The 13657-nt window shown below is 53.3% G+C and overlaps 1 protein-coding gene across 1 annotated transcript in view; it reads right to left on the reverse strand.

The window, feature by feature from the left end:
- Nucleotides 1-9847, reverse strand: part of CPAMD8 (C3 and PZP like alpha-2-macroglobulin domain containing 8) — a 96833-nt gene extending 86986 nt beyond the window's left edge. Inside the window, exons 1-3 of the mRNA XM_040241671.1 lie at nucleotides 9615-9847; nucleotides 4688-4839; nucleotides 2755-2777 (exon numbers count right to left, since the gene is read on the reverse strand). Coding sequence (XP_040097605.1) covers nucleotides 2755-2777; nucleotides 4688-4839; nucleotides 9615-9847 — 408 coding nt within the window. The remainder of the gene's footprint in view (nucleotides 1-2754; nucleotides 2778-4687; nucleotides 4840-9614) is intronic.
- Between the last annotated feature and the right edge of the window lie 3810 nt (nucleotides 9848-13657).

A 13657-nucleotide genomic window follows, 5' to 3' on the forward strand; every position in this document is an offset into this window, starting at 1 on the left:
TCATTGGACCCTCTGAGTTTCCAGCACATCATAGTACCGATGGGTGATCATGACTATAAAGACACGATACACAACAGACCCCATGGATGGTGGTGACAGGCACCAGGTTCCTCTCTGAAATGGAAACCACGCAATGCAGAGGAATTCGGGTCATGGCCGATTCCACAGACGGGGGATCTAACTCCCACTGTTTACTGGGGCTCTTAGCTGGCTCCACTCCAGGCCACTGGCTGCCTTACTTTGCCTCCTTCCTGTCCCAGGACCTTTGCACTGGCTGTTCCCTCCACCTAGAATGCCCTCCCCCGCATGTTGCTTCCTGCCAGTTTCAGCTCAGAGGGGCCCTCTTGCCATACAAAATGTGATTCTAGATTCTACCCCGACTCCTCAGCATCCTCTTTCCCTGACATATTTTAAAATAAAACAGGACACTTGCTAGTCTCTGAAGTGATCACATTTATGTAATTGGGGGCTTCCTGTCTGACCCACCCCTTTACCCACCACCAATGAGGCTGGAGGGTGAGAGCAAGGAATGTGTCCAACTTCATGCTTGGGATTTAATGGGTCTTGGTTACACAGATGCATGGGTAAGTCTGAAAAACTGGAATAAAACATCATGAGGTTTTAGGCATGTTTGCCTGCAAGTCCCATTAAAGACCTCTTATCGCCATCCTCACTGCACAGGTGAGAAGACAAGGCACAGACTGGGCAGGGCCTGCCCTTGGTAGCCAGTGGTAACCCTGGGTCCCACAGCACTGGTTTCTAAAATGTGTCCCTGGAAGCACTCAGGTCCCCAAGGCAGGTAGGGATGGGGTAGTGGGTGGAGGGGGCGGGTCCAACACCCACAAGAGCAGCTTCTCTCATGTCTGCTGCCCAGACGGTGTTTCCACAGAGCAGACTGTCTCAACCTCAGAACTACTGATGTTTAGGACTGAGTCATCCTCTGCAGGGGTGGGGATGGGAGCGTCCTGTCTCTCTAAGGTGTTGAGCAGCGTCTCTGGCCTCCACCCAGGATCTAGCCTGTGAAGAGTGCCTTCTTAAGCGCCGTTGGGCAGTCAGGGACAGCACCTAATCTTAACCCTGTTGGGACAGCCTTGCTTTCTTTCTTTTTTTCTAATGAGTAGAATGCTTTACTAAGGGGCTTCCCAGGCGGCGCTAGTGGCAAAGAACCCGCCTGCAAAAGCAGCAGTTGTGACAGGCCTGGGTTCAATCCCTGGGTCAGGAAGATCCCCTGGAGGAGGGCATGGCAACCCACTCCAGTATTCTTGCCTGGAGACCCCACGGGCGGAGGAGCCTGGTGGGATACGGTCCACAGCGTCACAAAGAGTTGGACACGACTGAAGCAACTTAGCACGCACACATGCTTTATTAAAAGTACTTCTCTAAATAAAATATACAAGGCTTCCTTTTTTCCCTAAGTAGTCAATCTATCAGTGGATATGACAGCCCCACTTGCTGATTCAAAAGAAGCAGATCTGCTCACAGAAAGCCAGCAAGGGTGGCTCTAGCCTATTTATCCTGAGCTTTCCAAATGCTGACATCTGGCTGGTTCATTCTCAGTGGAGGGGCCGTCCTGTGCATTTTAGAATGTTGAGCAGCATCCCTGGTCTCTACCCATTAGAAGCCAGTAGCAACCCCCATTCCTGCTCCCCAAGTTGTGAAAACCAAAATTGTCTTGGGACATTGCAAGCATCAGCCCCCTCCATCTGGAGGGAACTCTAGAGAAAGAATTCTATTCTAACATTAACAATAGGGCAGGAAGACCACTGCCCCATGGCAATGAGACACTAATGATGCATCCCATACCTTGGAAGAGGAATCGCCTAGGACTTCGTTAAAATAACTGGGGAAGGGCACAGGGGAGGGGACATTATAATTTAGAACAAGTCTCTATTTAGCCCATCCTTTCAGGGACTCCTTGGAGCATCTGGTAAGCGTTAAGGATGAGCTAACCCAGAAAATGCCGACAATTTCAAGGCTTACGATCGCCTTGAAATCCAAGGACTCAAGTTAAAAAGTCCACGTCAGAGAATGACCTACATGCAGTTTGATATGTCAAATAATTTTAAAATAATAATATTCAGTGTCAACAAGGCTGCAGGAAAGCTGATCTCTAATGTATAGCCGGTGAGGCCGCGCACACGCACTGCTGAGTCTTCTAAGACAAAACAGGACCCAGCAAGAGCCTTGGATCCTGATCTGATAGTTCTTCTTTCAGGGTGTTCAGCTTAAGGCAGGCATCCAGAAAGTTAATATAGCTTCATGCACAAATATGCTCTCAACTTTTGGATTACATTATCAAAATCCTGAAAACAAGAAAAAAAATCTAAGCACGTACAACTGTGTGTGTGAGGGCGGGGGGTGTTCGTAAATTAGTATATAAAAGAGACGCAGTGGGATGCTGTTTACAATAGGAGGCAAATTATAATTATAGGGATGTGGAAACATGGAAGTATGTTTATGCAACATGTTGAGAGAAAATAGAAGGGAAGACAATAGACCCTTTAATTGCAACTATGAAAGAAAATGTCTTTATGTGGACAAAGATTTATGGGAAACATAAAAATGTAAAAAGTAGGAGGCATGAGATTATGGGTGGGTTTTCTCCTTTTCTAATCTTTCTTTCCCTTTGTTATTTATTTTTAACATCACCATTAATGATTTTCTTCACAACGCATGCAACTTCTCTTGTTCCATTCCAACTCAATTCTTTATTCCCAAGGTAGGGCCTCTGATTTTAAAAATTCACAGGCTTACCTTGAGTTTGATGGTTCCTTTATCTAAAATATGAAAATAAAATGAAAACAGTTACATCAGGAGCTGTGTTTTTCTGCCTCCTTGAGACACAGCCTTACAAACAAGGGTTTTCTCAACCCAGAGGGGTTTTCTGTGGACAAACACACACCCTGGGTCATGCTGGTCTGGCCTGGGCTGGGTTGGGATTGGCAGAAATGAGAGGTTTCCTCCAAGCTGACGAGTACTGAAGACCAGAGGAGATGGACAAAACCGACCTATTCAGGGGAAGGTTGGCCAGCCTGCATACTTAATTCACTTCACCCCAGCCCTTGCCCAAGGTAAGCTGTGAAGGGAGCAAAGAGAAAACTCCATGGGAGCGGACCAAGGAGAGGGTGGAGAGAGAGCAGTCTGAGGTCCCCAGTGGACCTTACTCCAATGCGTCTAACTAGTCTCCCATCAACCTCTCTCTTCTACCCAAATGACTCATTTGTTGTCTGACACTTGTCTGGGCTCTTTGGCCTCTAGGACTAGCCAGAATCTACTGGTTTTGCCTTCCAGTGTCCATTCTCTGCTTTCTTGGAGGAGCCAACTGCCCAGCTCCTAGTGGGGCACTGCTCATCTCTCCTGAGGCTCTATGCAAATCTACACAAGATTTCCTCTTAGTTATAGCAATTTGTTTAGGGTTGAGCATATGGCCTAAAATGGGCCAATCAGCATGGTCCACCTGGTCACAGGGATTGGGTCTGAGTTGAGCACATAATCCAAAATGGACCAATCAGCATAGGCCTTCCCTCTGGTCACAGGGATTGGTTCAGGATTGAGCACATGACCCAACCTGGGCCAATTAGAGGGAATCCCAGAAGTTTCTCAGAGATTCTGGAATTGCTAGTCCCCTGGAGCTTTGGGGAGTAAAAGGTACATCCAGAAGTAGAGCCAGGAGGCTGGCCCACTGATGCCAAAGGACTTTTCCAGTTACGAAGAGCCCATAAACTCTGTGCTGATAAAGTGTTAGTTACTCAGTTGTGTCCGACTCTTTGCAATCCCATAGACTGTAGCCCACTAGGCTCCTTGGTGGCAACCACGGTAAAGAATCTGTCTGCAATGCAGGAGACCCAGGTTGGATCCCTGGGTCAGGAAGATCCCCTGGAAAAGGGAATGGCAACCCACTTCAGTATTCTTGCCTGGAGACTTACATAAGACAGAAGAGCCCGGTGGGCTACAGTCCATGGGGTTGCAAAAAGCCAGATACGACTGAGCAACTGAAGCCAACCGGATTTGGGTTTCAGGATTGGCCCCTGGAATCAGGACAGCCTGCACTCCTTCCCCGCTTCCCTGGGGAATAGGGGCTGCCTTATTGGCCTTGGAGACCTGACATCCTCTCTCAGTATCTCCTGTAGCCGCACCTCATTCTGTATGATGAATGAGTTACCTGCTCAGCTAGACTTTAGGCCCTGAGGCTGGAACCCACTCTCCACACCTCTGTCCAGGAGGCCAGCACCACTGTTATCTGCAGTTTATGGAGGAAAGTAGAGGAGCAACTGACTAAGGGGCCTAAACTCAACTCAGTGGCAGGCTGGCTGTGAGCCCAGGTCTGAATCCAACATCTCAGGGGTGCTAGAAGCTCAAAAAAAGGTCTGAAAAGGTCACAGGTTCCCTCTGGGCCCCCTCTCCACCTCCAGCCAAAGCTGACTTGAAAGGGTGCCCAACTCTACCCAGATGGGCACCCACTGAACCTGAGCTGCTGAGGAACAAGCACCTTGATTTTCCAGACTGGACAGGGGACTGCCCCTCCTGGGCCTTACTCTCTCCATCTGTAAAGTGGGGAGAATACAACCTGCCCTCCTTCCCCTAGCGGTGTTCCGGGGTAGAGTGGGAAGAAGCCGACACTGCCTGATCCCTTAAGACAACTCTGTAGAGGGAGAAGAAGGCCCCATCAGGCACCCCAGGGACCTACCCTGGATGGCTCCCTGGCTCTGTGCCACTGCCTTGCCCAGGGCCACCAGCTGAGCCTGGACCATGACTTCCCTGGGGGAGTTAAAGATGGTCACACTGATGGCTTCCTCCACTCCGGAGCGGAAGACAGAGGGTGCGGCGATCAAATAGCCCCTGCAGAAGAGGAGAACATCAGTGAAGGTCGAAGGCTTCTGACCCATTCCTAGCCTCAGGGTCACCTGGCTGAATTAGGGTGCAACCTGGGTGGACTCCCGCCTAAGCCTGACCACACCCTGATGGCACTGTCACTTTATGGGTCTATGTCCCCTACCAACCTGTGAACTCCTTAAGGCTTGTTCACCTCTGAAGTCTCCCCTAGTAGGTAAGAATCCAGTTTCTCTGGATCTACTTAGCACCATACTCCCTCTTTGATCTCGACATCTTAGCCTCTGGACTTTTTTTCTCAGCTTCTTCTGCCACAGGACCTTTGTGCATGCTGCACCCACAAACTAAAATACTCTCCCCTGGAGGCTCAGTACTGGCAGGATCCCACAGGGTCAAAACCACCCCATGAGAAGTGGTAACATCTCTCATTTACAGAGTCAGAAATTAAGCCCCAGAGAAGCCAAATCACGTGCCTAAGTCAGTGAGAGATTAGGATACAAAACCAGGCAGCTCTAGAACGTAGTGGGAAGAAGCAAGGACGCAACACAAAATTAGTGTTGAACTAGTATAAGAATAAGACCCTGAACACAAACTAAATGGCCTGGAACAGGAAAAGCACCAGGAACAGTGAAATCAAAACAGTTCTCTCTTTCTGAAAAGTCCTCAGTTTGACCGAGGACTTTTCTGGAAGAAAGGCGTCCTTATCCTGTTTTCCAGATGGGAAAGCTAACGTTGCAGAAGGAGAAGGAACACCCACCAGATCGCACAGCCAGGCGGGCTCTCTTAGGGCACCTGACCTGGAGGCCTAGGCCCTCCCCACCTCCTGTTATTTTGCAGCATTCGCTGGAAAATCACAAAGGCTCATCCAAAACCACATGACCCGCTCATAATGCAATGGCAAATGCTGAGAGCCTGGCAGCACAATCCCAACGGTGCAGAACTACAGACAGCAGGGACTCACCCGGTGATCCAGTGATTAACAATCTGCCTTCCAATGCAGGGAATGTGGATTCGATCCCTGGCTGGGGAACGAAGATCCCACATGTCCTAGGGCAACTCATTAGAGAAACCTGCCATTTGCCACAACTCGGAAACCCTGCGTGTTGCAATGAAGCTCCTGCCTGCTGCTAAGCAGCTATGCTCCAATACAAATTAAAAAACAAAAATAAAAACCCTACAGGTACCCAGAAGGAAACAGGAAAAAGGGGAAAACAGTGGGCCAAACATTGAGATCAGGAGAGATATTTTATTTCTCAAAATCTTTTTTTGGAAAAAACCTCAGGTCCACATGCAGAAAGAGGCATTTAGACTCTTACCACACACCACACAGGCTTTCCTGGTAGCTCAGACAGTAAGGAATCTGCCTGCAATGCAAGAGACCTGGGTTCGATCCCTGGGTGGGGAAGATACCCTGGAGGAGGGCATGGCAATTTGCTCCAGTATTCTTGTCTGAAGAATTCCATGAACAGAGAAGCCTGGCGGGCTATAGGCCATAAGGTTGCAAAGAGTCAGACACGACTGAGCAAACTCTTTCACATACCACATGCTAAGAGGTCCGTGGAGACATGTACATACTATAGTACACATACTATAGGACTCCGGCGCTGAAAAGTGTGTGCAAAGACCCTACTTTCGTGGGTGCACTGCCCAGCAGTGAATCGACCTAGTAATGACCCTGGGGTCCCATGATCTGTTTCACCTCAGCACCAAGAAGTACCTGCAATGGCTGGGCTCCTGTGCGCAGTGTTCGGCCTCAGCCGTGGACAGAGCATGCCCTGATCCTGTGGATAGACCTGCGCCAGCTGGAGCATGCAGTGCCCCTGGGTTTCATGGATGTTTTGTCCAGATCCAGCACTGACGGCCATGTGTACTGACCCCACATCCCATATGTCCTATCTGACTCCAGCACCGCACAGAGCATGCAGTGATACTGGGATGGACAGGGGCTGTCTCGAGCGAACCTGGGAAGACCCTGGCTTCATATGTGATGGGCAGCATCTGGTTCCAGCACTGACCTGCAGGTGCAGTGACCGTGGTCTGGCCTCAGCAGTACACAAGGGCACGCGATGGTCCTGAGTTATGATCCTGAGTACGGTACAGTTATGTACGGTCTGGAGCACACAGTCACCCCAGGGACGTGTTGTGGACTATCTAACTCCAATGCGGACTGTCACCTGTGTGTCCTGTCCCACTGCCACCTGGGAATACAGCCACCTTCAGGACAGAGTGTGTCCAGCTCCCAGATAACTCCCAGGCCGTCTCACATAGCACCTGCTGAGTGTGGAAGAGCACTTGAGCAACTTGCCTGTTCATTTTCCTTGGGACTTGTTTTTTTTTAATGTTTATTATCTCTTTATTTGGCTGCGTTGGGTCTTAACTGTGGCACTCAGGATCTAGTTCCATGACCAGGGATCAAACTCAGGCCCCCTGCATTGGGAGCATGGACTCGTAGCCACTGGACCACCAGGGAAGTCCCTCCTTGCACACTTCTAAAGCCCTTATCCAGATCTGAGTTAGCATCTTCACCGAAAGGTGCAAAGAACCTGATGGAACTAGATTAACTTTCCCTGTGCCTCAGGAGTTGCCACTGATGAAGTGTTTGCCCGTCGATCCCTATCTCCCTGATATGCCCTGACAGCTGGGCTGATCCTGGCTTCTCATCCGTTGCTCTTGGACAGTCCCATCCTGAGAAAGGTGGTATTTGGCAAAGCGTAGACAGTACGGGTCTTACAACAGTATGCAAACCCACGGAGCTTTCTGGCACCAGGCATTGCTGCTGCTGCTGCCACCAAGTCGCTTCAGTCGTGTCCAACTCTGCGCGACCCCATAGACGGCAGCCCACCAGGCTCCCCCATCCCTGGGATTCTCCAGGCAAGAACACTGGAGTGGGTTGCCGTTTCCTTCTCCAATGCACGAAAGTGAGAAGTGAAAGTGAAGTCACTCAGTCGTGTCCGACTCTTAGTGACCCCATGGACTGCAGCCTACCAGGCTCCTCCGTCCATGGGATTTTCCAGGCAAAAGTACTGGAGTGGGGTGCCATTGCCTTCTCCAGCACCAGGCCTCACACAAAAATCACACGGATCAGAGAAGCAGATATCTGGGGCTATTCCTAAAATGGGATCCTTTGGGCTGATGGGTCACAGCTCTGGCTTATAGCCAGAATTAATCTGGAACCCCAGGTTGCTCATTGCATGTCTCTCATGAGGTTCCATTCCTCTCACAGTAGGTAAGATCCGCCCCCCTTCCCCCCAGGGAAACTTTAGTCAGAGGCGAGCATTCCTGAGAATGGTTTAAAGCTCTGCAACTCGGGGACTCTGAGCTTGGTCCTTAGAAGGCGGGGTCTCTCATGGAGGGCAGGGTCATGCTTTGCGGTGGAGGGCTGTCCTGTGAATGGTAACATCCCTGCCTTCAACCTGGTTTAGTCACTAAGTCGCACCCGACTCTTCAACCCCATGGACTGTGGCCTGCCAGGCTCCCCTGTCCATGTGACTTCCCAGGCAAGAATACTGGAGTGGGTAGCCATTTCCTTCTCCAGGGGATCTTCCTCACCCAGGGACTGAACCTGGGTCTCACAGGTGGCGCTAGCGGTAAAGAACCTGCTGGCCTAATGCAGGAGACATAAGAGATGTGGGTTCCATGTCTGGGCTGGGAAGATTCCCTGGAGGAGGGCATGGCAATTCACTCCAGCATCCTCGCCTGGAGAATCCCCATGGACAGAGGAGGCTGGTGGGCAGCAGTCCATGGGGTCGCCAAGAGTCGAATAGGACTGAAGCGACTTAGCACGCAGGCACACTCCTGCGTTTCAGGCTGATTCTTTACTGACTCAGGCAGGTACTAGGGAAGCCCTCCCTCTTGATGTGACAACCCAAAATACCCCTGGACATTGCTGAATGACCCCAGGGAGACAAAAATCACCCCTCAGCTGGAAACGGCTATCCTAAGGGAGCAAGCTTTGAAAGCATCAGGTCAAAAGTTTGCTGGGTTCCAATTTCACGGGGCCCAGGGGAGGTAATCCCAAGGCTCGAATTGCAGTTTGGTGTCTTACTTTTCAAAGCCTTGAATCAGAGGAGGAGCACTGGAGGTGCCCCCGCCCACCTCGGCTCACTGTTGACCTGTTTTCTGGGAACTCCTATACAAGGGCTGTTTGAACAAGGCTCATAAAGGCAGGGCTGGACTAAAGGCTGAGCCTGGGCAGCTGGAGGCAGGCTCCCTGAGCCCACAACCCCCCGCAGGGCTCACCCAAACTTGGCAGGTCTGGGACTATTCCCTGTGAAGCCAACTCATGGGCAATTCTCCTTAGCAGCTAGAGAATTCCCCTCCTCACTGTGTCAGCTCACCAGAAGCTCTGTAAGTAAACTTCAAGAAAAATGTGGAAGCAAAACAAACACTTCCTCCCCCAGCGCCACGCCCTCCCAAGGAAAACGAACAGCAGGTCTCCTTCCATTTCTCAGCCAAGACACGCACCTCTTACCTTCAAGCCACGCATAATTTGAAATCGCCACCCAAGAAGCCAGCCCTGGTCACACCAAGGGGGCGAGGTGAGATAGGGGTGGCCTCTCTGCCTTAGCTCTGGGGAGTCCCAGGACCTTCCCGGGGGCGCTTCTGAAGTCTCAGGCTGCCCCTTTGCCAGTCCTACTCGTGAGGCTAGAGGGGGTCAAGACTCAGGTCCCGCCCAGCTCGGAGGCTGTGTGGCCTTGGACAGGTGGCTGAACCTCTCTGAGCCAGACCCCGCGTCCCCCACCCCGAGAAGGCACCCAGCCTTCTCTCGCCCCGGGGCTACTCACGGGGCCTGGGGCTGCTCAGCGCGCACGCCGTCCCGCGGCGACAGCAGCAGCAGCAAGAGCCGGAGCAGCGGCCCGAGCTGGGCGCCCCACATTTTCCGGCTCCGCGGGGGCGCCGCGCCGGGGGAGGGGGCCTGGCCGGGGCCAGGCCAGGGCCGGGGTCCGAGCGCGGCCGTCCCCGCTTCGCCGCCGGGGGCCCTTTGTTCGCAGCCCCCGCGCCGTGCGCCTGGCGCCATGCGCCCCCACTCAGCGCCCGGCCAGGCTGGGGCAGCCGGCGACCAGCCCCCTCCCCGGACCCGCCTCGTCCCCAGGCCCGCCCCTGCCCGGACCCGCCCCGCTCACCCCCTCCCGGTCTCCGGCCCCGCCCCCTCTCCGGACCCATCCGCCCACCCACCGACTCTCCCCCAGTCTCTCCTGGGACCCTCCCCGCCCTCTACCCGGATGCACCCCAAGACCTGGCCCAATCTGTCCCCCTCATCGGACCTGACCTGTCCTCCTCTTCGCACCCCCGGACTCAGCCCCGTTCTCTCTCCCGACGCGCCCCCTCCCTGGATCTCTCCCTTTCTACTGCCTCCCCGCATCCCCCCACCCCAGGGACCAGCCCCGCCCCGCCCCACGCGGGGGCCGCCGTGTCTCCGCGCCGCCTGCACCTCACACCCTGCAGGGCCCCCCACCTGCCCCTGCCTTGACCGGGCAACCTGTTCAGTGTGCACACAGGAGGGGCTGAGCTCTGGGGAAACTGAGGCAGGGCAAGGGACGAAACTTCCAGACGCGCAGCTGCCTCCAGACATCAGACTGTTGGTCCTTTCCCCACCTCCTCCATCCACAGATGCCCTAGGCCAGGCCCCTCCGTCTCTGGGCCTCACTTTCCCCTCTGGCAAACAGCAGGGGTGAGCGGGGACCCCCTCCCTCTCTGAGAGCAGGGTGCCCCCTCCTGCCCCTCCCAGGGTGCCCTCACTGTTGTAGTTCCTCTGCCTGGGGCACTTCCCTTTCATACCATACCCAAGGTCGGCAAACTTTTCCAGGCGGTCTCTCTAAGGGGGACTCCTGACGCTGTCAGGACCTTACTTCTAGTACTCTAGAACTGACCACGTGCCCCTCCTGCCCCAGGTCCTCCAGGCTCTCGGTTTATCGAGGCCGAGAAGTCCAAACCGGGGGTTGCCCTGGTGGCTCCCCCTCGCCCGAGTTCCTGGATGCCCTGGGCCACCCTGTGCAGAGCCCCGCTGCTTGCCTCTATTAAACTCTTCCCCTCTGTCTCCTCTTTTACCTGCCTGACTCCTGCTCCTTCCAGAAACTTCCTTTGCACCCTCCCTGCCCCCCAGGCATAGTGGGTCCTCCAGGCAGTCTCTCCCACCAGTCCATTCCACAAGCCCTGGTCACCCAGTGAGCACCAAGGGGGCAGGCAGTGGGGGCTTCAGGAGAGGTAGGACTTGCTGCCGCGGACGGTGGAAGGGGCTGTGCAGGGGCCAGAATGGGCAGCAAGGGGCAACAAGGGCAGCAGCAATGGTGAGAGACCAGGAGGAGTTGCCCGCCTCCTGTCCCAGCCATGCTGGCACCAAGCAGGGCCATCTAGTGAAATCCTTTTAATTCACATCTGCGCACCCCTCCACACCTCCCCTTGCGTGCGTGCTAAGTCACTTCAGTCCTGTCCGACTCTTTGCGACCCTATGGACTGTAGCCTGCAAGGCTCTTCTGTCCCTGAGACTTCCCAGGCAAGGATACGGGAGCGGAGTAGTCGTGCCCTCCTCCGGGGGATCTTCCTGACCCAGAGACTGAACCGGAGTCTCCTGCAACTGCTCCATTGCAGGCGGATTCTCTAGCACTGCGCCAGCCATCCGGGGAAGCCCATGCCTTCCCCTTCTCCTCCATAAACCAGGCTCCACTCCCCAGTCTCGAGGCCAGCCTCCTGCCCCTCTGTGTGCTCCCTCCTCCACTGGGCTCTGGTCACACACACCTCTGGGGTTCCATGGACCCTAAACTCACTGCCACCACCACCCCACCCAGCCTAGGTGCCAGCTGCCCCTTCTTCCTGGGGCCTTCTTCCTCCTGGTATCTCATATCCGCCTGTCCTCCTTCCACTTTCAGGGGGACCTCTACCGTCCTTCCTTCCCAGACTGCCTGTCCCATAAGGCCTCAGATTTCAGGTACTGCCTATGCAGGTTCCCAAAAGCCGAGCTGAGTTCACTGCTCTTGCCGAATCTAGCCCCCACTTGGCAAGAGAGGATATACCCAGGATATACCTGGCTGCTTTCCCTGGCAGCCAAACCAGCTGCCCCCCACCCAATTTAGCTAGCAGACTTCTCTTTCTTGGTTTTTCCCTCTTTTTTTGGCCACACCACCTGACTTTTAGGATCTTAGTTTCCCAATCAGGGAATATGCCCACAGCAGTGAAAGTACAGAGTCCTAACCACTGGACAGCCAGGGAATCCCCTCACTTTATTATCCAGATAAGCTGATCATGCCCTCCTGAGGGAAGCAGGGCACCCCGCCCTCTTGTTACTGCAAAGCCTGCCTCCCACAGCCTCTGGCGGTCCACTCAGCTCCCAAGCGCAACCCCCATGTGGTCCTGAATGACTGGCTGTGTCTTGCCCCCACCCTGCCCAGAGCTGTGAATATACGTAACTAACAGACTGCTCTCCATCTCACCTGCTCAGTGTTGGGTGTTTCGTGTTTGGCTGTCTTGTACTATTTAGTGTGAGGCATCCTCTGTCGGCAGACACATCACTTTGCCGACAAAGGTCCATATAGTCAAAGCTGTGGTTTTTCCAGTAGTCATATACAGTTGTGAGAGTTGGAACATAGAGAAGACTGAGCACCAAAGAATTGATGCTTTCGAACTGTGGTGTTGGAGAAGACTCTTGAGAGCCCCTTGGACAGCAAGGACATCAAACCAGTCAATCTTAAAGGAAATCAACCCTGAATTTTCATTGGAAGGGCAGATGCCAAAGCTGAAGCTCCACTACTTTGGCCACCTGGTGAGAAGAACCAACTTATTGGGAAAGACCCTGATGCTGGGAAAGATTGAAGGTGGGAGGAGAAGGGGACAACAGAGGATGAGATGGCTGGATGGCATCACCGACTCAATGGACATGAGCTCTGGGAGATGGTGAAGGACAGGGAAGCCTGGAGTGCTGCCGTCCGTGAGTTGGACACGACTTAGTGACTGAACAGCAACCCTCCCTTCACTAATGGGGTGAATAGGAAGCGGGCAGCACACCACTGTGCCCTCGACATCCAGCCCTCCGCATCGCCCTGTGGCGCCCAGTACAGAAGCCGTGACCTTATTATCCCAGGGAACCTGCTTTCCTGTCTGACTCCTCTGGGGCCTGAGCACCACTCGCTGCTGGATGCTGGGCCCCTGGGTGGGAGTGGGCATCAGTACACACATGTGACTGCCTCCCTGCCCCCGTGAGCGGCACTGGGGCACTGCGAAGAGTCCCACACTGACACGTTTCCAGCACTTGAGTGAGCCACTGGGTAACAGATCCATGCGTGCTGCAGTCCATGGGTTTGCAAAGAGTTGGACACAACAGAGAGACTGAAAAACAACAACTACTAAAAATTAAGTTAGACCAACTTTCTATTAAAAATCCATATTAAAAATAAAAGCGATGTGTGCAAAAGTTATCAGTCCTTCATTATTTCACTACATCATGCTATTCTCTGTGCTCTTGGGAGTATCCTTGACCTTTGAATCTGTTGGTGAAAAGACTCTCTAATGATGACATGTCTCTTCTCACGTAGTGACTTCCTCCTGGCAGCTTGAAGCTGGCCATGGGGGGGAGTACAGCCAAATCTGCCCTAAAAGCTTGTTTTGAAAACAAAAATTTGTTCCAACACAATGGATGCATAAGGGAAAGATTTGAACATAATTTGATGGAATGTGGTACTGCTAATCCAGGATTTGGTCTGCGAGAAACCTGGAGTGAATGCAGGAAACAGCACCACGCTGACCACAGCCACGTGGGAATCTACAAACCACACACACACACACACACAAACCCTCCACATCGACACTGCCTGAGCTGTTAGGAGCTACCCTGCCC

The sequence above is a fragment of the Oryx dammah genome, unplaced genomic scaffold (assembly GCF_014754425.2).
Source record: "Oryx dammah isolate SB20612 unplaced genomic scaffold, SCBI_Odam_1.1 HiC_scaffold_5, whole genome shotgun sequence".
NCBI lineage: Eukaryota > Metazoa > Chordata > Mammalia > Artiodactyla > Bovidae > Oryx > Oryx dammah.